Source organism: Lygodium microphyllum, chromosome 15 (genome assembly GCF_053477565.2).
Source record: "Lygodium microphyllum isolate KBCC chromosome 15, Lygodium_microphyllum_v1.1.10, whole genome shotgun sequence".
In the NCBI taxonomy this organism is placed as follows: Eukaryota; Viridiplantae; Streptophyta; class Polypodiopsida; order Schizaeales; family Lygodiaceae; genus Lygodium; species Lygodium microphyllum.
This window is the reverse complement of record NC_141149.1, coordinates 125062738-125084405: the sequence shown is the minus strand read 5'-3', so window position 1 is coordinate 125084405 and position 21668 is coordinate 125062738. Positions and strand designations below refer to the sequence as shown.

The 21668-nt window shown below is 40.1% G+C and overlaps 1 protein-coding gene across 1 annotated transcript; it reads right to left on the bottom strand.

The window, feature by feature from the left end:
- Positions 1–6697: 6697 nt before the first annotated feature.
- On the bottom strand, positions 6698–20149 carry LOC148025023 (uncharacterized). The gene is made up of 4 exons (XM_087694719.1): positions 19698–20149; positions 18657–18767; positions 7714–9754; positions 6698–7607 (listed from the first exon to the last, which is right to left on the bottom strand). Exons 1-3 carry the CDS (start codon positions 19767–19769, stop codon positions 7718–7720), a joined length of 2220 nt encoding a protein of 739 aa, XP_087550845.1. The 5' UTR covers positions 19770–20149; the 3' UTR covers positions 6698–7607; positions 7714–7717.
- Between the last annotated feature and the right edge of the window lie 1519 nt (positions 20150–21668).

Below are 21668 nucleotides of genomic sequence, written 5' to 3'. Positions count from 1 at the left end.
TTTATGTCTATTGCGATGTGGTTCCATGTCCCTTGTTACTATTTTACAAGTGTGGTGCTTATGTTTCCTAATCTTTTTTTTTTTTATGTGGTCATGATTTGTTTTTTCATGTGCTTGTTTTGCAAGGCAATAATTTCTCTTGCAAGGGAAGTGGTGTTTACAATTCTTTTTGCCAAATTCTTACGATGAATGAGCATGTGTGCATAGCCAAGTTTTCCACTTTTCTTAACCAATCCTTTGAGTTACATTTCAAGTGTCCTAAGTGCAACTCATGCTAAATCATTACATTTCAAGTGTCCTAAGTGCAACTCATACTAAATCATTCTTTCCACTTTTCCAAAATTATTGTGTTTACAAGAAATTTTCAACATTGAATGTTGTGATTATTGTCCTTAAATTTTAAGCACATTGACATTCACACTTTGTGGTTTCTTTAGTTTCCTTGGCTATAGTCAAGTAGTCTTCAATGCAATGCGTCCTCCCTATGCCCTATTATTGCTATTCAATTCAATGAAGCACAATCATGTGCAATGTTGGAGGTGTGATTCTAGCCTAAGGTTTTTGAATTATTTGTTGGTATGCAAGCAGTTTTGGGGCTCCTAGTAGAGTTATCCCCAAAAGTATGGCTTTTAGCATGGCTCTACAACAAGCTCATTTGATGCGTGCAAGGTTTGTTGGGAATTTCAATTCCCTGATGATCCTTATGCCTACCAGAATCCCAATTTGAATGAGCTCCCTTGCTCAAAGGTTTCAATAGAATGCCAAACAACTTGTTATCATTTCTCCCAATGTCCACACACTCACTGGATTGTGTCATTTACTTTTGTATTCCATCCCTTAGTCTTGAGTGGTTCCTAGTCCCCCCTATGAGTGGAAGCAATGGGTTGGAGCTCAAATATATATTTTCAAGTTTACCTAGCCCTGTGTCATCTTAAAATGCAAGGATTCACTCCTGTAAAAGTGTTGGATCCTCAAGTCAGACTTGTACAAGCCTTAAGTAAGTCTCATGTAAGACTTATGAATGTCTCCCCTCGCAATTTTTCCTAGTCATATTTTATTATCTTTCCCTCTAACTTTGTGTTATCATAAGTTTTATGCACGTGTTTTTCATTAAGAGGCAAAGATGTACAAAGACTCATATATATGCCATGGGGTGCTCATTGATGAGTTCGCTCCTTGATATGTGCATATGCAAAATGTTTCATTGTTGGTCTTGTGGTTGTATAAGGGTCCCAATGCTAGGGGTGCTTTCAACTAGAGCACTAGGTGTATTAGGGGTAATGTTAAGGATCGATGGGCTCCTAGGATTAGAAGCTACTAGGATGGTCCCTAGGAAGGGTGCCTAGAGTGTGGTGCATGATGTTCATGTCTGCTCCTAAGGCCAATGCCCTTGCATGATTGGGTGATTCTCACCTTGCCATTAGTTTGTTTCAAGTAAGTCTCATCGATGTCCTCAAGTCATGACTCCTTAGGTGAGGGTTTGGTTATGCAATGTGACCTTATTGCTGATACTCCAAGATTCAATGGATTTAGGCTAGTTTGTACAAGGTTGCATGGTTTGTTTTTGTGCACCCTCTTCTCAACTTGATGATCCTTCTTAAGGTCCAAGCATTCAATATCCACATTAATCCTAGGTTCACCTTCACTTGATGGCTTAAGGAACAAGGGTTTCTAATGAAATTTTGCTTGCAAGTTTCTCTTCATGCCAAGGTTAATTCTTGAGGGTGGACGTTAAGCTAGAGTTCCTCTTAGCACAAGACACATGCACATGTCTGATGAGATGCAATGAGCTGACTACTCTCGAGGAAATAATAGTAGGTCACCCTAACAATAACCACATTAAGAGCTAGCTTGAATGCAGGTCATGAAGATCAATGATCATGCTTTGTCAAGTGTGGTTAGACATGGCATGGCCGCCTGAGGGGTGACATGTGCATGAAGGGCTGAGACTAAGAGCTTGGGGAAGACAAGTGATTTAATCATATGCCCATGTGGGGTGTGGTCTAAATGGCCACTTGCAATGTGTAGTGATTACAAGTGGTCATTTAGAACATAAGACACATGCATAAGTCAAATGAGATGCAATGAACTAACTAGTTGGGGCCAATAGTGATTAGCTACCGTAATGATAGTGGTTACATGAAGAGTGATCTTGAACTCAAGCCATCAAGGTCAATGATCATGCCACATAGGGTGTGGCATGGCCACCTCGGGGGTGACATGTGCATGAAGGGTGGAGACTAGCTAGGGGGACTTGCCCACCCTTATGGCCAAGTGATTTAATCCTATGGCCATTAGAGGAGCCATTTGATCATTCATGTGGGCTCAGTCTAAGTGTGAAAACTGCCCAAGATGTCCAAGGTTGCATGTGATGTCTAGGGCAAGGACTCACAAGCCACAACCGTGGAGCTCAAGGCCACAAGAGCTGAGCTAATATTGCCATCACGAGGATCAACAGTCCTAGTGTCAATAATAGGGCCAAGGGCCAAGTAAAGTGAAGGTTGAGCTCACTACCATCCAGCATCATGTTTGTAGTGGTTGAGTTGTGGGTTATGTAGCTTGCAAGTGGATGTTGCAACATCCTCGTGCGTGGTGCACAAGTTCTAGTCTAATCTTTTCTAAGCACCATGAGAGGTGGTGTAATCACAGGGAGGCCAAGCAAGCTAGCTTGCATAGGTTGAGTAATGAACTTAAGCAATTATGTGGTGGAGTGGGTGGGTCAAGAGGGAAAGAAGGTGGATAAATGTGTGAGAGAGGGCTGAGAGTATAGAAACAATTGAATGATTATTTTCTAAATAAAAAACAAAAATAAGGCCACAAAATCAACCAAATGAAGGCCTTAGGGCCTCTCGACCACAAAATCAACTGAATGGACAGTTTTTGGACATAGTAGTAGATGAATGGCCAATTTGGAGAAGTTTTCAGCCAAGGAGTAGGACGAATGGACAAGTGGAGGAGATGTGGTCAAGTGGAAAGAAAAATGGTCAAATGAGGGTTGTGGCATGGGAGGCCAAGTGGTCTTGTAAAGGGCATGACCCCTAGGTTGCCTTCTAAGAGTCAACTCTAACAGCCATTCAAGAGACTCGATTGATCAAGATTGGTAGATACTCAAGCCACATTGACCAAGTAGAAAACAAGGGGCTAAGGGCTTGTGAACAACTAAGTAATGTTGATATCCACCAACTGTGGACCGAGGAGGGGCCAAATGGCATAGTGGTTGGACTTGGCCATCCAAGTGCTGGGGGGCTAAGCCATAGAGTTTGGCACGGTGCATGAGGTGATCAAGACACTACTAATAGTTAGCCAAGAGCTAATGTAGAGCCATGTCCAAGTGGCGTTTATGATAGGCAATTGGGGTCAATACACAAATGGGCCAAGAGTAGCAATAGAAGTCAAGCATGCCATCCGAGAGGGGATTTTTTTGCTAAGAGTAGCCAAGGATGTTACAGTTTATGTAGTGTGTCTAATCAACAAGCAAAAAGACCTAGTGGTGCAACCTCAATGCTTCAACAAGAGTGACATGTCACTCCCTTCGATGGTCTCATGCATCTAAGAAGAAGCTACCCTTTCTTAACTCAAGGAGCCAGCAACCAAATTTGAATCAACCTACTTCCAATAAGCCAAAAGACATTGCTAGGACTCAATTTACTTGCATGAACCGATACTATTAAACTTCCAATTTCTATGCCTTGGTTCTTTCTAAAACAAGTAACCTTCCTCACCCCAAGCACAACCCCAAAACCATCGAGCTATCCAACAAGCACTTACCTAAAAGCCTTAATCTGATTTTTCACCCTCACCTTTTCTTTGCCATAGGGTGGAGTGCATAGACCTAAGAATGTTTTTTTTTTTTTTTTGTGATTTTCAATCTTCAAGTTTATTTCTAAACTTGGCTTTTTTTTCCTATTTCCTCATTATCATATTCTTCCACCAAAAAACCAAGAATACATCATCAAATCTACCTCTTCTTATATTATTTTTTCCTAACTAAACTGCACCATGTTTCAAAGATGCGCACCTATTCCATTTTGGAGTCCAAACTTCTATACCATTCCAAATCATGTACTTCTATTCCATCGTGTGGTGGAGAGGATATATGCTACAATGGTCAATTCCATGTCTCCCCACAATGGAACCAAAATGTCAGAACATTCACAAGCTTGATATTGGACTCAACAAAATGCCTATTGTTTCAAGGGCTTTGCCTGATTCGACAATAGGTACCTCTCACATAATTGATACACATTTGGAGCTACTGATCTATCTATCCTTCTCTCAAACCACATGAAAGCAAGAGTGAACAACTCGAGAAGGGTGTAGTGAACTCATCTCCTTACTTTCTTCTCGATGCCACAAAGCAAAAGCTTGATGGTGGCTCCACGATTCATTCAATGGCCCTCAATCTACCTCCTCTACTCCATAGCTCCTGATCTAATCCACAAGTGCTCAATCTATAAGAGGAAATGCAAAGAAGAAGAGGAGCAATCCCACCTCTCCTCCTATCTACCTCTCACCGAAGAAGGGAAAGAAGAGAAGAGCTTGATGCAAGGAAGAAGTTTCACTCTCCAAGTCCCTCACTCTCACTCTCCATTACTCTCAAGATGAAGCACAAGAAGATAGACTAGAACCAAGAAAGGGAAAAATATTCTAAAGTTTGCACACTAGAAGAATGAGCTTATCCATTCACTCTAGCTTTTATACACACAATTTTGAGTTTGGACTTCCACTCAAGTTGGGCACCTCTCTCTCGTATTTAGCTCGCTCTCTCATATTTAGCTCTCATATGTGCTTCATTGATTTATGTATATGTATTTTGATTACACTAACCATCACATTAGTGAAAACAACTTACAAGAGTGATGCATCTAGCTCTCAAAATAATATTATAAACAATATGTCTGCAAACATTAACTAGAAATTATAGCAATCATTATACACCTTATGGCTTTTGCTTGATTTGCGATTCTCTTTGCTTTTTGTTTACCTTTGTTGATTCCACCGTTGCTTTTTCATCACTCCTCTCATTTTTTATGGTTAACATGTGGCTCTTTACTAGGTGACTTGCACTCTAGTATCCAAGCATCATCAAGGTCATGTTTGGTTGGGTGGTGATATCACACATTTGTAGTGATAGTTTGCACATATTTTGAGGCCATTTGCTCCTGGAGGGATTCACTGCATGTAGACTCTCTATATCGCGTGCATTCAATGCCTATTTAAAAATACCCTTATCTTCCCCCTCCCCCTCCCCCTCCCACCAACCTGAAATTTACTCCAAGAACTTGAGTAAACTTGGGCTTGGCATGCTAAATGAACTAAGGTCAAAATGGCTCTGTAGGTTTTGTGTGTTTTTGCAGTAAAAGACCATGTCTACCCATTGCATAAACAACCTTGTTGTCATTATTGATGTAGCTCACTTGCACCACTTCAAAAGAACAATCAACCCTCCTAGTGTTCCAACACAATTGCTGCTGTAATCATTGACATCCTAGATTTAAAGAAGAGTACAAGGTGAGATCTTAATGTGTCAATGTGTTCCTTGCCCTTGCTATAGCTTATTGAGAAGATTGTAACCTACCACTAGTGAAGACGAAGACACACAAGTGTGCAAAATGACAATTGTAAAAAGGTTCATATAAGCTTATTTTTCATGCAATTGTCACTAAATTGGCATGTCTAGTGTCATGTTCTTAAGGGCTTCATTTGGACCTCTTTACATGCAAGACTACAATTCCTAAACCAAATTAGTTAATAAAACCCACTTTCAAATAGAGTTCAAGTAAAATGAATAATATAAGCTTGAGCAATCATGATGACACAATGTTGAAATAAACTCACTACATGAAAGCATAAATTGTTTAGCCATGGCAAGCATATCTTAAAGCAACAAGAAACAAAAAGAACACATATCACTTAAATACAAAAGAAAACAAAAGCTCAAACCTAATCTAACCCACAAAGTGACAAAGAATCAAAAGCCTCTATCAAGCCCTTTATGGGCGAGCCTTACATAAGAAAGCAACTATGTAGCAAGGCTAACCTTAACATGAAACTGTATAGCAAGAATGCAGTCTCCTTTTCCCTCCTCTAAACATTTTGAAGAGGGCTCAACCATAAATTCACATTGCACATGGAACACTTCATTCTTGAGATGACACGCTCAAATGCCCCCAAGGGATAGTGCGTCCCCTCCAAATATTAGCAAAAAGAGCACACGAGCCACACCAACATTGCTTTGAGACATACATAGGGCCACACGAACAATGAAACTTGATCACAATGGGACCCTAACAAGACCAACCAAGAGTTCGAGTGGCCAATAGCCCGAACTTCCTGAAACGTACAACCTTAGGTTGCCAAATGATACACCTAGCAAGAGAAACCCACCTCCTCTCAAGCCCAAATTTCAACTAGGTCAGCACGATTGGGACAATGACTTAATATTTTAGTTGCATCTTTCAAAAAGGGCAACATGCCCTGCAACTACATTAGTCACCAACCTTTCAAGTCCATGCCAATCACATGGGAGGGAGCAAGACAGGTGATACCACTTGTGAACATTTGGAAAAGCATTCCAGGATCATTCTTCCAACCCCAAGATCTACCCCAATAAGATGAAAATATGTGTAATGTGTATAACAAGATATTGTGAAGGCTCAGGCCTTGCAAACACTAATACTTCTCCATACAAAAAGTGTAAAGAAGATTGTTACGCTATTGCTTGGCTTAGGTATGTAAACCACTCCAATAGAATATGAGTCAAAGTATCTAGTGTTTAGTTAGTGGTACTGACAAATGATGGATGGAGAAAATAGAAGCATGAAAAGCCCCTCCTTACATTGTCGATATTCCACCAAATATTAGCAGTTTTGAGTCCATCACCGAGAAATCTAGGTCTGGTATCTTGAGAACTTGCAAAGTAGACAGTTTTGACTCTCAACACCAGTACACGTCTGCAAGTCTCCAAAGTACCCATTTTCCTGCCATATACACATTCCTTATTTGGTCTTCATGTCAGATAACATGACTTTATACACCAAAAGATATTCACGTTTAAAGAGAGAGAGAGAGAGAGAGAGAGAGAGAGAGAGAGAAGATTTATCTCAGTAACTCCCAAGTGGGGATTCTCATTTTTCCAATAATGAAATTTTTGAGCACTCTGGCAGAGACAGCTCCACTGATGACTGAAAAGACCTAAAATCCAGAAAACTGCACTGGATACCAAAAATGTTTCCCGGACAAATATGAGAAAATCCTTGATTCTTAGACTGCGCACACAGGCATCAGCAGAACCAGGAAGTAAACAGAGCAAGACATTAGTGTACATGAAAAGGAACATCTTTCATTAAAATGTGATTGTCCAGCACTTCGGCACATTCAAGAAAGGGCCAATGAATAAACTAGCAGTAAACTAAGCTGTATATGGGGACCATCATCCTTGTAGCTTCAAAAACAAGGAAGAGCAACAGCTCACACAAATAGTACGAAGAGTCGGTGCAAAGAACCTTTGAACATCTGCAGCACTTTTGTGCAAAGGACAAAAGAACCCTCTTAGGCTTGCAGAGCAAGGCTCACCTCTTTTACATCGCGCCTTACTGTATACTCACCTGAAAAACCATAAGGAGAGGCTATAAGATAGTGTTCTGAGATAGGAGTAACTCAAAAGCAAACAACAATGGAACTACAGACCACTTCAAAATATTCATTACTCACTAGTCTAGGAGAAAAACCCCCCCAGTTTCTTCGCAAAATCATCCTCGTCATCATCATCCTCAATCCCATCGTCTTCACCCGATGCATTTCCACCAATTCCTGAGCCACCTTCCATGGCTTCCTCCAAGTTGCCTTTTGCTAGCTCCAGTCCTCCACTCCTTTGAACAGAAACTTCTTGCAGAGATGATTCAGTAGGAGACTTATTTTGCCCAATACCATCCTTGAACTCAATATGAGCAGTGTCACCACTGTCCAACACACCAGATTGACCTTCCCCGTCCTGAAAGTGTTCAGATATATCAGTAGCAGCAGTTGGCGCTTCCCCAATCTCCACACTGCTAGCAGTGGCATGAGCACTCCTTTTGGATGCCATCTCCATGCCAGCCTCCTCAAATGGCTCTGCCTTACGTTTCTCCTTCAATATTAAGCTGAAAGGCTTGGGCCCCTCAAAGTTACTTTCATGACTTGATATTACCTGAGAACTACCTTTTCTTTCACTTGTTGATGAACCTTCTCTGTTTAAGTTGTCAGAAGTGGATCCCAAGGTTGCAAGTACCTGACTCTTGAGAGCCAGCTGTCCATCTGCAGATAGAGGTCGTGATATTTGACTTCTAACATCACCCACTCCATCAATAGCCTTGCCCCCTGCTTCTGCACCGGCTCTTCTCTCTGCCTTTATTTGAGCAAGACTTTTTGGCCCAACAAATTCAGGCATTTCTTTTGTTTGTTCCAGCTGTTTGTTTGCACTTGAGGCATGCCAACCACTATCCTTTTCTTTTGTTTCACTTCTTGAAAGGGCATCTGCTGACCGCCTGTTCGGAGAGCTTCTTAATGAGCCTCTCTCAGGACTGCCTCCTTCAAAAACAGACCCACTATCATACTGTCGTTTTACTCCCCTGGATGTCAGTCTGTTGTTTTGGCCAGCTCGTTCACTGAAAACCTGACTTTTTGGAAACAACCTTTCAGCTGCATCTTGATGGGTTGTTCTATTACGACCTTCTAGACCTACAGATTCACTTTTCCGGCGTCTTAAGTGATCACGAAGGTCACCACTTATGTTTTGACTGTTCTGTTCAACAAACAGCCCTAGTCTTTCTCTGGCGCTTGACCTTGAATTGTATGCAAAATTTTGCTTCCTTCCTACTTGAGAAGAATCATTATCAGGTTGCTGATCATGCGGTTCGTAAGGTCCCTGCTCATAGTAATTTCTACTATAATAACCTGACAGTCCAAAACCCCTAGATGATACACTCTCAAAATCTACTGAGTCATCCAACTGCTTCATTCTCCCTTGACTACGGCTTCTTTCTGGTTCAAATTCTCCCGAAAATTCACCATCTTCTTTTTGGAGAGAGTGATCTGATTCATCATCAGCATAATCAGGAGGTATATTGTTCCATCCCCCAGCTGTCCTTGAACCATTCTGCTTCCTATCTTCTCGCGCTAAACTTTGCAGCAATCTCTTATCAGCAAGCTGAACCTGCTGCAGCACGTCATCCTCAAGTCTTTGCTTTCTTTCACCCTGCCATGACGTATTATTTGATTCCAGTGCCAGATGCAGTTTACTCCCTTGATCAGTACTTTTCCTTCCTTTCCCATCTTCAACTGTACTCTCCACCTTCCTGGATCTCTCTGCATTGTTCTGGGCTATTTTATGCAATGCCAGAAATGCATTTGACTGTGGATTCAGAGGTTGAGAGTGAGAGACAGTTTTCCTTTGGGAAGGAGCCTGCACCTCCTGAGTTTTTTCTTTGTTGGGTGTTGACCCATTCTCTTTGGCCACACTCAGTGACTTGGTTTTATCTAACACCTTAGAAACTGGTACTTTTGGAGGCTTCTGAAAACCTTCGGTGCTTGATGCTACTGATGGGCCATGCATAAAAGGGCATTTATCACCTTTTGCGCAATACCCTTGTGAAAAGTAGTAACAAGGTGTTTTTGATTTGCTTGACACTGTTGCAGCAGCTGTTGAAGTTGAGGCTGTTGCAACTGTAGCTGTGGGGACTGGAGTTGAAGTTGACAAAGGTCTTCCATCAAGCGGCTGCAAAATAAGCATAGGGAGTATGTATCAGCACAGTTTGACGAAGTTTTGGAGGAAAAAGATTGGGAAGACTAAGCTTGCAGGCCATCTAGAACCTAGTAATTGCAAAACTTCATAAAAACACAACCTTGCAGCACAGGAAAAAACCCACAAACATCTGAAGTTTAACTTAGTCCAGAGGAGGCAGCCCATCTAGAGCCTAGTAATAGCAAAACTTCAAACAAAAACACTATCTAGCAGCATCAAACAAGACGGAAAAACATCTGAAGTTTAACTTAGTCTGGAGGAGGCTTTAAATGAATGTTTATGGATGAATGTTCCTTAGCTACGTTTCAGTGCATGGTACAGCCAATATGTATTGATATGTAATCATGATAAACAACTTAAAAAGAAGGAACCTTAGTAAGAGCATCAATCAATTATGTCCTCCGACCATGATACTCAAAACATGAAAAAACAATTACACTCCTCAAATCTGACTACCAGCCTTAAGAATTTTCTGCTGTTTCCACTTCAAGCTCAAATACAAAAAATGGAAATTGAACTATATTATAAAATAGATTGTATGCTACAACCGATCTACATTAGAATACAATTGGCAGATAATTGGCCATCTTTTCAAGTTCTGGCAGCAAATAGGGAAAATGACCAATTTTGACCCCACTAAACAGCAGTTCCCTTTGGAACATCAAACTGGACACAATGATGACGATTGTCGTTGAAAAGCAGCAGCATTCTACTAACATAGTGCCTTGGTACTTGGTGCACATTATGCATCCCCCTTTCTCTGCATTTCTTGATCACCTTCATGGTATCAAAGCAATCTGTATATTTGTCTTTCTCTTCGTCTTCATGAGTACTCACACATTATTCCTAGAGATGTCTAGATCCTTCTGTGAGAGTGCACAATGGAACAAGGACACAAACACGGAGATGTCTAGATCCTTCTGTGAGTGTGCAATGGAATAGAGCACAAACACCAAGAGAGAAGGGAAGAGAAAGACTGCAATGAAACAAAAGAAGGAAGTGTTAACTCTGCACTGAACTCCCAAAGAATGCTGAATACAATGTGACTGATCAGTCCCTGTACACAGCTCAAAGCATCAAAGAGAGCATTGGATCAAGTTGATGACAAAAGGCAGCACCAGAAGATGGAGGAGAGTCTTGAAAGTTGGAGTGTGCTGAAACTACAGTGAAGAATGATGATCAGCCACTGTCTTATGGCTAGCATGCCAAAACTGGTCGATGCTGTTGAGAAACCCTTCACCTGCAGTTTGCGTTTTTGCATTTCTGCGTTTTGCGTTTAGGGTTTGCATTCAAGGTTTGCAGCCCCAAAAAGGAACGCCATCCTAGACTGACTATGCCTATTTATAGGCCACTCTCTCATTCATTCCTCACAACTGATTCATTCAGTCCGTCACCTCTTCTCTCCAACCTCTCCACTGCCCTCACACCCCTTCAAGAGGACACGGTGGTTCGTGATTCATGGTTGTCTTCATCATCTTCCTTGTGCTACGGCACCCTTGTTCCCTTGTATCACATTCACTCCATGATTCAGAACTTCATCATTCCGTTCATCAGAGTTTCTTCTCTCTTCTCTTCTATTGTCCATGTTTGCCGAGTTCACTCCGTGTTCCTCCCCGCAAACCCTACTATCTCGCTGGTACGTCATCTTTTGATAGATGATGTGTAGGCATGTAGTAAATCTACCAATTGTGTAAAATAATGAACAAAATTTTGTCGCCATCCAACTGAGCTGGTCGCCTCAAAAATCTGGTGTGAATACACCCTCCAGCCACTAATTGAACAAGTGTTGAACATTGAAACCCATGATTCACTATTGAACAAAATCGTGTTGAACATCTATGTGCTTTGTCCAACATGAAACACTGGATTCTTAGCCAACCAAAGCTAGGGCACCCGGCATTCTAGTTGCCCACATGCAACTGAGTGGGTTTTATCTATGGAAAGCCAATCTCTGCCAACAACCAGTGCCTCTATAGAAGATAGTACCATTATAGGCGGCTTCTTACTACTCCTAAGAGAGAGCTCCCAATCCAAAAGAGAAATCAAAACCTATAGTGGAGCATCGAGAGTTGACATCTTAAACCCAATCTAAGCCAGTCCATCCAAGTAGAGTGGCCCCCTCTAAAATACATGACCCTGTAGGACCTTGTCCCCTATTTAAGGGGCGCAAAAACACACAAAGCAACTCCCTAGTGAGCTTACAAGGGAGTCCTCATAGAAGAAGACAACAATGCCACAACAAATGAGATGTCCAATTGAAACCAACCTGCCTTCTTCAAAAGGGTGGTAAATTACCTGATTCAATGCTAATAACAGCAACCATAAAGTTCATATAGACTAAAATATAAATGTCACCAATTAATCTTAGACAATGAACACCCGATTGGCCGCAAAAATTGGAGAACCTTGCTGAAAACAACCTTCCTACAAAGGGTGGTAGATGACCTGATTTACCACAAATTACAACAAGCAATAATACACAAATCTGTAGATTTAAACTTTACTCAATCTTAGACAATAGACTACCAATTGGCCCCAAAAACTTCCGCCCCTTGCGGTATTTCTTTACTTCTATTGCAAATGGATTAAATAAATGAAGATTGTTCCAATCTCCTTCACTATCCAATGCTGCTTACTTTCAAAAATGACCAACAAGCCTTCAATTTGATTTGCCCCTTTATCTAGCAAGGGATTGACCTCTAATTGATCCTTGGCTAGTCAAAATGAATCGTAAATCCAATTGGGATGCTTGGCTTCTTGAAATCTCTGGCAATCCCTTGCATCCCACATATTGATTTCAAGTACTTGACCATCAATTTCCTAGAATGGGACCCAAGGTGGCTACTAAACCCAAATTTCTACTATAAATTAGGCTTTACAGCAGCAAAAACATAACTCCTCCTTAGCAAGGCTTGGAAATGGTTGAAATCTACTAAGAGGTTTCTCATAGGGGAAGAGAAAGCTAAAGAGAAATAAATCTCTGACTTCTATCGCCAAAAAGTGCTCAAATTTGCTACTGCCTTGCAGGAAGTGGCTAAATGACTTCAACCCACCATCAACAACAGCCCTACATACAATTGCTTGTGGGCCTCAACAACCACCTATAGACAACCTACAAGGGTTGTTGCCTCCCTCCAATGGCCTCCTAACCAGTTAGCAGCAGCTCTTTGCTAGTCTCCAATGGCTGGACTGACCACCAACGGTTGAAAAATTGCAGCAACAGCTCACTCTCTCTCTCTCTCTCTCTCTCTCTCTCTCTCTCTCTCTCTCAACCTCCACAATGCTCAAAATAGCTGGAATGACCCTCAACCAGCCCCCAACAACCTTTCCCACAGTCTGCATAGGAAAGTTTGCCACTTGGCAACCTTCTTAATGGATCTTTCAACCATTTTATTTTTCAAAGAGTCCTTGGCTCAGTGATAGTGGCGCTTCCAATCATATGACTTCACAAAGAGATTTGCTCCGAGATCTTCATCCATTTGAGGGTCTTGTCATTGTTGGTGACATTTCTTCAGTACTTATTAGTAATATTGGCATTTTGTTGTTATTGCCAGCTCATTCATCATGCTTCATTTCAAAAGTCCTACATGTTCCATATTTTAGCTTTCCACTCCTATCTATTCATGGCCTTACTAGACTCAATACCAAGGTTGTCTTCATCGAGTAGGTCGTCTTTATTGAGGACTCTAATTCAAGAGCTATTTTAGTATCAACTTGGTAAGAGAGCAAGCCTTACAAGCTCCATTCCCCTTCTCTTCTGTAGGTTCTTCAAGGTAGTTGCCTCTTGTTGCAACCGCTCTCGCTTATGGACCATCTATTCCACAAGTTCCACCACATCTCCCACCTCCTTCAGTGATTCCCTTCTACCTCCCGAGTCCCTCTCCTTGTGAAGATATGGTAAGGTTTGCACTAAGAAAACACAACATGTACGACCAAGACTGAAACACAAAGACTCAGGCACAGACAAGCAAAACTCAAACCCTAAATGTAACCAGTCTTCCTCCTTGAATAGGGTGGTAAATACGTGATTAAGCGCTATATACAGCAATTAACAAATTCAGAAAACTAAAATGCACAATTTACCATATAATCTTGGACATTGGACACCTTGTTGGTCCCAAAACTGGCGCTCCTTTTGGTATTTATTCAACTAAATTCAAAAAGAAATTGATGTACAATGGGATTCTCCCAATCCCTTTTGGTATTCCAACTTCCCTTGATGTCCAAACCGACCAGCAAGTCTTCAATCTGATTTGCCTCTTGATTTGGGCCGTCAATTGGCCTTCACCCACTTTAATGAAGAGAAAAAATGCCCCAAATTCATTGATTTGCTCGTCCCTCCACTTGAATTTGGCTAAAAACTGTTTCAACCCTGTTAAATCCAAGTCTTGGAGCTTCCAATTTTTGGCACACTTCTCAAGGTTCCTGGTAAACCCTAATTTCTATTGCAAATTAGGGTTTACAACAAAGAAATCTGAAATTTCTCAACCTCTGGTAATCTCAATGTTGTAATCTTCGGAGCAAGGCTATAGAAAAGTTGGGAGATGAGAGAAAATGCTATAGAAAGGCTAGGAGATAAGAGAACATTCAAACTTCCTTCGCGAAGAACTAAAGAAAATCTATCATTTACAGCTGTTGCACTGTCTTAACAGCTTGTAGATGCAAAGAGCTTCAGACAATCAGTCATTTACTGCTATTGCCCTATCTCAACAACTTGTAGATGCTATCACCTACTATTGATTGGTTTTCTCTTGCCCCTGGCTGCCTCAAAAGGTTCTTCAATGGGTGCTAATCAAACCAGCAACATCTCCTCAATCTCTCTTATAGGCTGAATATACTAAAAATGCCTCTCTCCAAACTCTAAATACGTTTTTCAATCTTGCATGGGCATTTTTAACAAGTAACAACCTTCCCAAATGGTTTTTCCAGCATTATCCATAATTGAATATTAAATTTCAGACTTTAAATACTGAAAATTAATCTAATAGTTAATTCAGTACATAGGCATTTTTAACAAGTAGCAACTTTTCCAAATGGTTTTTCTAGCATTATCCATAATTAAATATTAAATTTCAGTCTTTCAATACTGAAAATTAATCTAATAGTTAATTCAGTGCCCTGAAAAATAATTTAACTGGCCAATAATTAAATTGGCTCTGGTAACTTCCATCCCCGAGTGCCTCTACTCCATCTTTGACCATCAAATTGACATAAGGTACCATTAAACACCACTTCTCTAGTGTCACCAACTCACACTTATGGCCAAATGAATGACCCATGCCATCAAAACTAGCACCAAATACCACCAAGTACCTGTGGAGCATAGCTTATAGCAATTTTTGCCTTTGACATCCCGTGATTTCCTCGAGACTTGGACTCGTAGATTTACTCTTATCCCAATTACACCTCACATATGCAACATTTACTTAACCATGTGGTTAAAATTTAATCCACATATTAAGTAAGGTTTCAAAAACACATGTCATTATGACGCTAAATGCAAAATACAAATGCAAAACTCAAAACTCAAACATAAAGATAAAGACAAAGAGAAGAAACTTTGAAGCAAATGAATGTTGTAAATGAATGTAAAAGTGTACAAAATGCAGAAGTATGTAGTTAGATCTAATGAACAATAGTGGAGAAAGTTAATGTGAGAGTGCGCAACAAAAAGGAAAAGTGAACATGGAGAGGAGACAAAGAGATAACACAAGAGAGAAAAGAGGTAATGTGACTACAATGGTTGATGATACAAGGATACAACAATCTACCCCAACACATAGCTCTACATGTCACTGCATATATAGAGCTCCATCTATAGAACCCTCAATAGTCTCCTTATCAAAATCAATCTCCTCAATCTATAACCCATAGAGAATAGCCTCGCCAACAGGTAAAGCCTCTCGATGGATCATATCCTACATTGGCTCTTCAATAACTTGTCGTTTTTTTTTAATGATGTCGATGATAACATCATGAAAATCTCTTTTAGCAATCCCCAAGACTTCTCCAAGTGTGAATTCAATTTTGCAATTTAAGAATCAGATCCTCAAGTACCTTTTTCAAGTCTGTGGTCGTTTCAATGTCGGATAGCAACTTGAATCTAGGTTGCTTTTTTGGCTTCGGATCCTTTGTCTTTGGGGCCTTCTAATCTTCTTGTACTTTTGGCTTCTGAACGTCAACCATACTCTGCTCCGCTCCTGAAGAAGAAGATTGTAGATGCCTGATAATGAGGGTGAAGCAGCAAAACGCAATAGTAGAACATCATAGTAAAATGCAGCAGTAGGGACGCCCCATTAAAACGCAACAATAAAATGCGACAATAAAACACTGCAATAGAGGAGCAAACGAGGTGTTAGCAGCAATCAAGAAGGCTGGACCACCTTCTGGTGGGAGATCGATGGCTGAGAACTGCACACAAGGGTGAGAAACTTGCATAGAGAGTGGTGGGAGATCAATGGCTAAGATCTGCACACAAGGGTGAAAAACTTGCACAGAGTGGTGGAAGATCGATGGGTGAGATCTACACACAAGGATGAGAAACTTGCACAAAAGAGATAAGGTTGAATGGTGAGCAACCTATCTATTTATAGATGTTGAAGGATGCCCTAAAATTTAGGGTTTCAAGGGACCACTAAAACACTCTTGAACTGCACATCAAATTTGCATTTTTCATTAATTAAGCATGTTTTGGAGTTGTTTAAAAATACTCATCAGCTATAAAACGTGTTTTAGCTCAACACTTATTTCAAAGGGAGATAATATTAGTGATACAATTGTGGACTTCCTAACCCCTAGTGCTTTAGAGAGAGATTTCTAAAATCACAAGAAGCTTCTTCATCGACCATCTCCATCGACGAACTTCATCAACACTATTCATGCTACCCTCAAATTTGCATCTTCTTTAGTCTTCAACCTCTAAGAGAGTATATTAGCAACCATATTTATCATGCGTCGTCACCTCTTGTTTGTGAGCCACAATCTAAGTTAAATCATGACATTAGGGTCTTTCTGGTGTTATGAGCCACAATCTATCGTGCGTTTTGATGAAGGAGACAACTCTTTCTAGAGCATACATTTCTTTTTTAGCTAATTTAATTATGTTCACATTGATTGGTTATTTTTCAACATAGTACATTTCTTTTCCAATGGATTTTTACTATCTTCACAACACACAAGATGAAGCGAACAGTATTTTCTTTTGTCACTACATTTCTTGCATTAAATAATGTAAGTTGGCCAACATTTTTTTCCCCAATTTTATTCAATCGACTAGTTTTAAATCTTTCTTGCTATTTATAGCCATACCACCTAGTTGATTAGTCATTTTTCTTTGTAGGTTTCAACACATTCCAATATTCAAGAATCTTTCAGTACTGCTATCCGTCATCAGCCTGGTCCAGTGTCCTCAATGCCCTCACTAATGCCTTGAGCTACATGCAAGGGCTGATCAATCCTTATAATCAACATTCCTTCAAAGTTCAATGCAAATTTTCTTCCATTCTATTCTTTCATTGCAATCTTTCTCTTCCATTCTTTGTCCGTTTTTCTGTTTCTATTTATATTGCGCTCTCACAATCACAACTTTTCCTTTGACAACTACCGACATCTTAGGGCCCTTGGCTTGCCATTATGCCTTAACTAACTTGTCCAACGCATGTGCTTCTCACACTTGTACATTTAATGAATATCTAAATTAAATGCTAAGCAAAGTATTAAAAATTCACATCCCCCTAACAAACCTTTCCCTTTAAATCCTTGCAATCGTCTTCAATTGCATTGCAATGTGGCAAAAGCATCCATTGCCACTACTAAAAATACATATTGGCATCATAGTCAAACAACATGTGCACATATTGCTTAACCATACTCATGTCGTATGCATATCTAAAATTCCAACCACTTAAATCAATTACAAACCACACATGAATAATTACCACTATCAAAACAATAGAGGATACATCCACATGCGAAAACTCAAAACAATATTTTTTTCATAGTAGGAATAATCATAAGATGCCTTGGGACATATCTAATGTGAAAGCATCAAGCTTTGAAAGCTAACAGAGGAGGGAAACTCAAAGAAAAGTTGCCACAATTATAGCCAAAATTGAGGTTAATATGTCATTGCATTACATGTTGAGCTATTCCCCAAAGCATATTACATTATGCCATAGTGTGATCCTTTAACAAAACATCTCTCAATGCCTTCATTGCAGCAAAATGCTAATACAAGTGCTTCTAATTTTCAAGTTTTGAGGGTCCATCCAAGTTCAAGATTTGGTGCTTGGGAGTGAACTACACAATAAGCACTTTGACCTATCAATCTTTCAAACACAATTCTTGGTTCCTTCCATTCCAAACATCAACAATATTCTCATTAATCAATTGACCACCATATCCTTTGGCACAAAGCAAAATTTAATTTTTACCAATAGCCTTTAATCAAACCAAATCTACACCGTTGCTCTATCTCCTTCACATACACATGCACTAAGCTAGGGTGATTACACATCAACTAATTAAATATGGCCAACTTGCAGCCAATCAAGTTAATCAACCCTTGTTATCAATCATGTGTGTCACAAGGCACAAAGCAAGTTTAATTGGCCATAGCATGTAGCATAACTTTCTTCTTCAAAACACTAACTAACATCTTCAATTTTGATATACTACCACAAATCCAATAAGGGATTCCACTACCAACACATGTAAAAACAATATGCCATCCAGCCTGAGATAACTAAGACCTTTCTGAGGTAATAAACTTCACTCTAGTCAAATATGTTTACAAGGCCCTAAGAACAAGACACAAGGACTTGACCAACTCATACAAATGTCTAAAAGCAGAGTTTATGAACTCGGAGATACTTACGGGGTGTCTAAAAGGACAATTTGCATGAAGGCAATTGCCACTGAGCCAAAACCAACAATCCCTAGGGTTGATCCTTGCAGCTTCACTATGTCGAAACTCGCATCCATTTCCCTGTGAGATAGGGAAAGATGAGAAAACATGACAAAAAAATATACCAGTGACTTACAAATACAAAATAATCATGCTTGTATTTCAACCAGTAGAGTAACTAATGGTCTTCGCATGTAAGACATAAATCAATTTGATTATTGTTTAAATAAAGGCAACCACCTTTCACAAATAAGCCTATTACATTTATCAAATGAAACCTCAAGGAAAATGCACATGCAAAGTTATGGACCCATTCCATTGCATGTCACAAAATTATCATGAAAAAATAACATGCTGCAAAGGGAAAATCATAGCACAATGAGACCAAGCTCTGGCATTCATGACCACAAACTTATCTACATGCAGAGCAGAAATATGAAGCCTCTCGTCTAGTATCAACATAATCACAACTTTCTTTGCCATTCATGACCACAAACTTATCTACATGCAGAGCAGAAATACGAAGAGCCTCGTCTAGTATCAACACAATCACAACTTTCTTTGCCACATTCATCCTTTATGAATAAGCAATAATTAATACTTGAAGCCTCATTTCAGGACTCAAAGATTGACACTAGAGCTGCATTCTTCAGTGCTAGCTTTACAAGTTCCATTACGCGCACCATCTGGACCGTTTTCTCGACAAGACTTGTGTTCATAGTACAATCCCATTCAAGTACCTCAACAATCGATGCTAGTGTAGTGTGCAGATACTAGTAATCCAACCCAGATGCTCATACTGGACCATGGATATTCTTTTACTTCTGTGTGCGGGCATCCAGGGGGGCATTTGAAACCCTCTTCTGCTGTGGATCCTGCTCAGTGGATACAAACTTGGGCTGTATAATCCTTAACATGCTTGTTCACTAATAACTACAGGCACACTTTCAAGACATGGTGAAGAGCGTCCTAACAGACCAGGCAAACAAAAAGGGAGAAAACATGTTGTACTTTTTTGCAGGTCAGAGGCGAAGCCAAGAAGTAGACACAATCCGTGTTGCGCTTCTGCGCCTCTTCGTCCATGTTTTCGAGCCTCTCTGCGTATCTGCCTCTTTTGCGCTCTCTACCAGCAACCGCTATATCATCCAGAACAAGCCTGAAGAAGGGGTGGGGGAAAGAAAGCCTGTCTGCGGCTTTCTCCTCCGAACAGAAACCCTAGGGTTTACGATGGCCGATTGTCGTTCCGAAAAGAGCAGGGAAGCTAGAAGCACGTATAAGGAAGCATCTGTCTTTGGTTCTGGGCAGGGAGGAACAATGGGAGCGACCAAGCAATTGCTCCACAAGCAGGAGATCGCAGAGAACGGCAGGGACAGGAGAAGGGAAGATGCCTCTCTCTCTCTCTCTCCCTCTCTCTGTGTTCTTCCTCCTCGTCCTGCGTTGGAAAAGGCCTTAAGGAAAGAGTTTCAAGGGGGGATCTTGAGCTATTCTTATTAGTCTCATCATCGTCATTCATCATTTGTATTCTTAATTTTTACCTTGTTGAACTCTCTGTATGTCATGGGAATTTGGAAATTTGATCTTCCTAATTCCTAAATTGTTATTATTGTCATGGGAATTTGGAAATTTGATCTTAGTATCATCCTAATTCCTAAATTGTTATTATTGTCCTTCTTCTTATTATGATGTTGTAGTGTGTTTGTGTCACTAGAGTTTGGAAATTTGAAAGTCGAATGAGTTTATTGGAATTTGCAAAAATTTGAAAGAGATCCCTCATATCCACTGTACACTACAATTTCCACACGCTCGATTATCACTCGTCCCACACTTGATAATGACCATGGCAATCGGACAGCATAACCAAAATTCCAATTTTTGCAATCACAAGATAAAGCAAGAGCAACATGAAGGGCTCCAAGAGCCAAAGAAGTCAAGATAAATTATATAAAATGTAGAATGCTAACAACCTGTGAGCCTTGTAAACGGGTTTAAAAGAAGCAATATAATTTGATTTGTATAGGTTGTGGTTCATGATGATTAATGATCAGGGTGATTATAGAATGGAATTTTTAATCATGGCCATTCATACCATGTTGCAAGTAAGAATTTATGCTTCATTAAGCAAACAACAAGATGACCAAGTTATAGCCTTTTGTGTTGTAAATCATGGATGCCGATGGAGTCGTGGCTCGACAAATTCTACCTGTGTGTATAAATCAATGTGCTAATGGATGCCAATGGATTCAACATATGTGGTTTGGCATAATGATTATGTGGATGTGTGTTCTTGGCTACATGAATTCCATCCCTAGGTTGCACCCCTTGTCTACATCGTGGGCTTGACCAATTGATTTTAAAAATAAACATGGTTGAAAACATCTCTTTGCCCTTAAAAAAAACAAGTGTCACAATTCTCAACTTTGTGAATCATATGCAAAAGGTAAACAACATAAAGGAATGTTTATTAAAGAATTTATAGGTCTTACAATTAAGGTAGGTATAGGATGTATTATGCAAATGATAAAGCAATAACTCCCATGCAACACATTGCTTGTGAGTCTCTAAAGGCATTGCAAGTTTGAGTTGTTGTATGCCAACTTTATTTTTGCGGAGTTATTGTAAGCCAAGCTAGACCATCGAGTAGTGGGCATGTGGATCCACCAATCTGCCCTTCGATATAAGGGGGTAGAAGGTATGTTCCACAACTTCCTACCATATCCTTGGGCAAGCATTGTGAAATGTTGTCAAGCACATAAGATTTGGATACCAATATTGTATGAAATTATTAAGGAATATGTCACATCTATCAACATATACCCCAAGCATACAAGTCCTAAATGAGTGATGTTTGTTCATTAACAACCAAGCATGGGCAATGTTGTGGAATATCTAAGCTAGCATGTATAGTTATATCTCCCAATTGTTCTTGTCTGCCAAAGCAAAAGTAGGGGATAGTGCACATGACCCATTGCTATGAAGTATTCC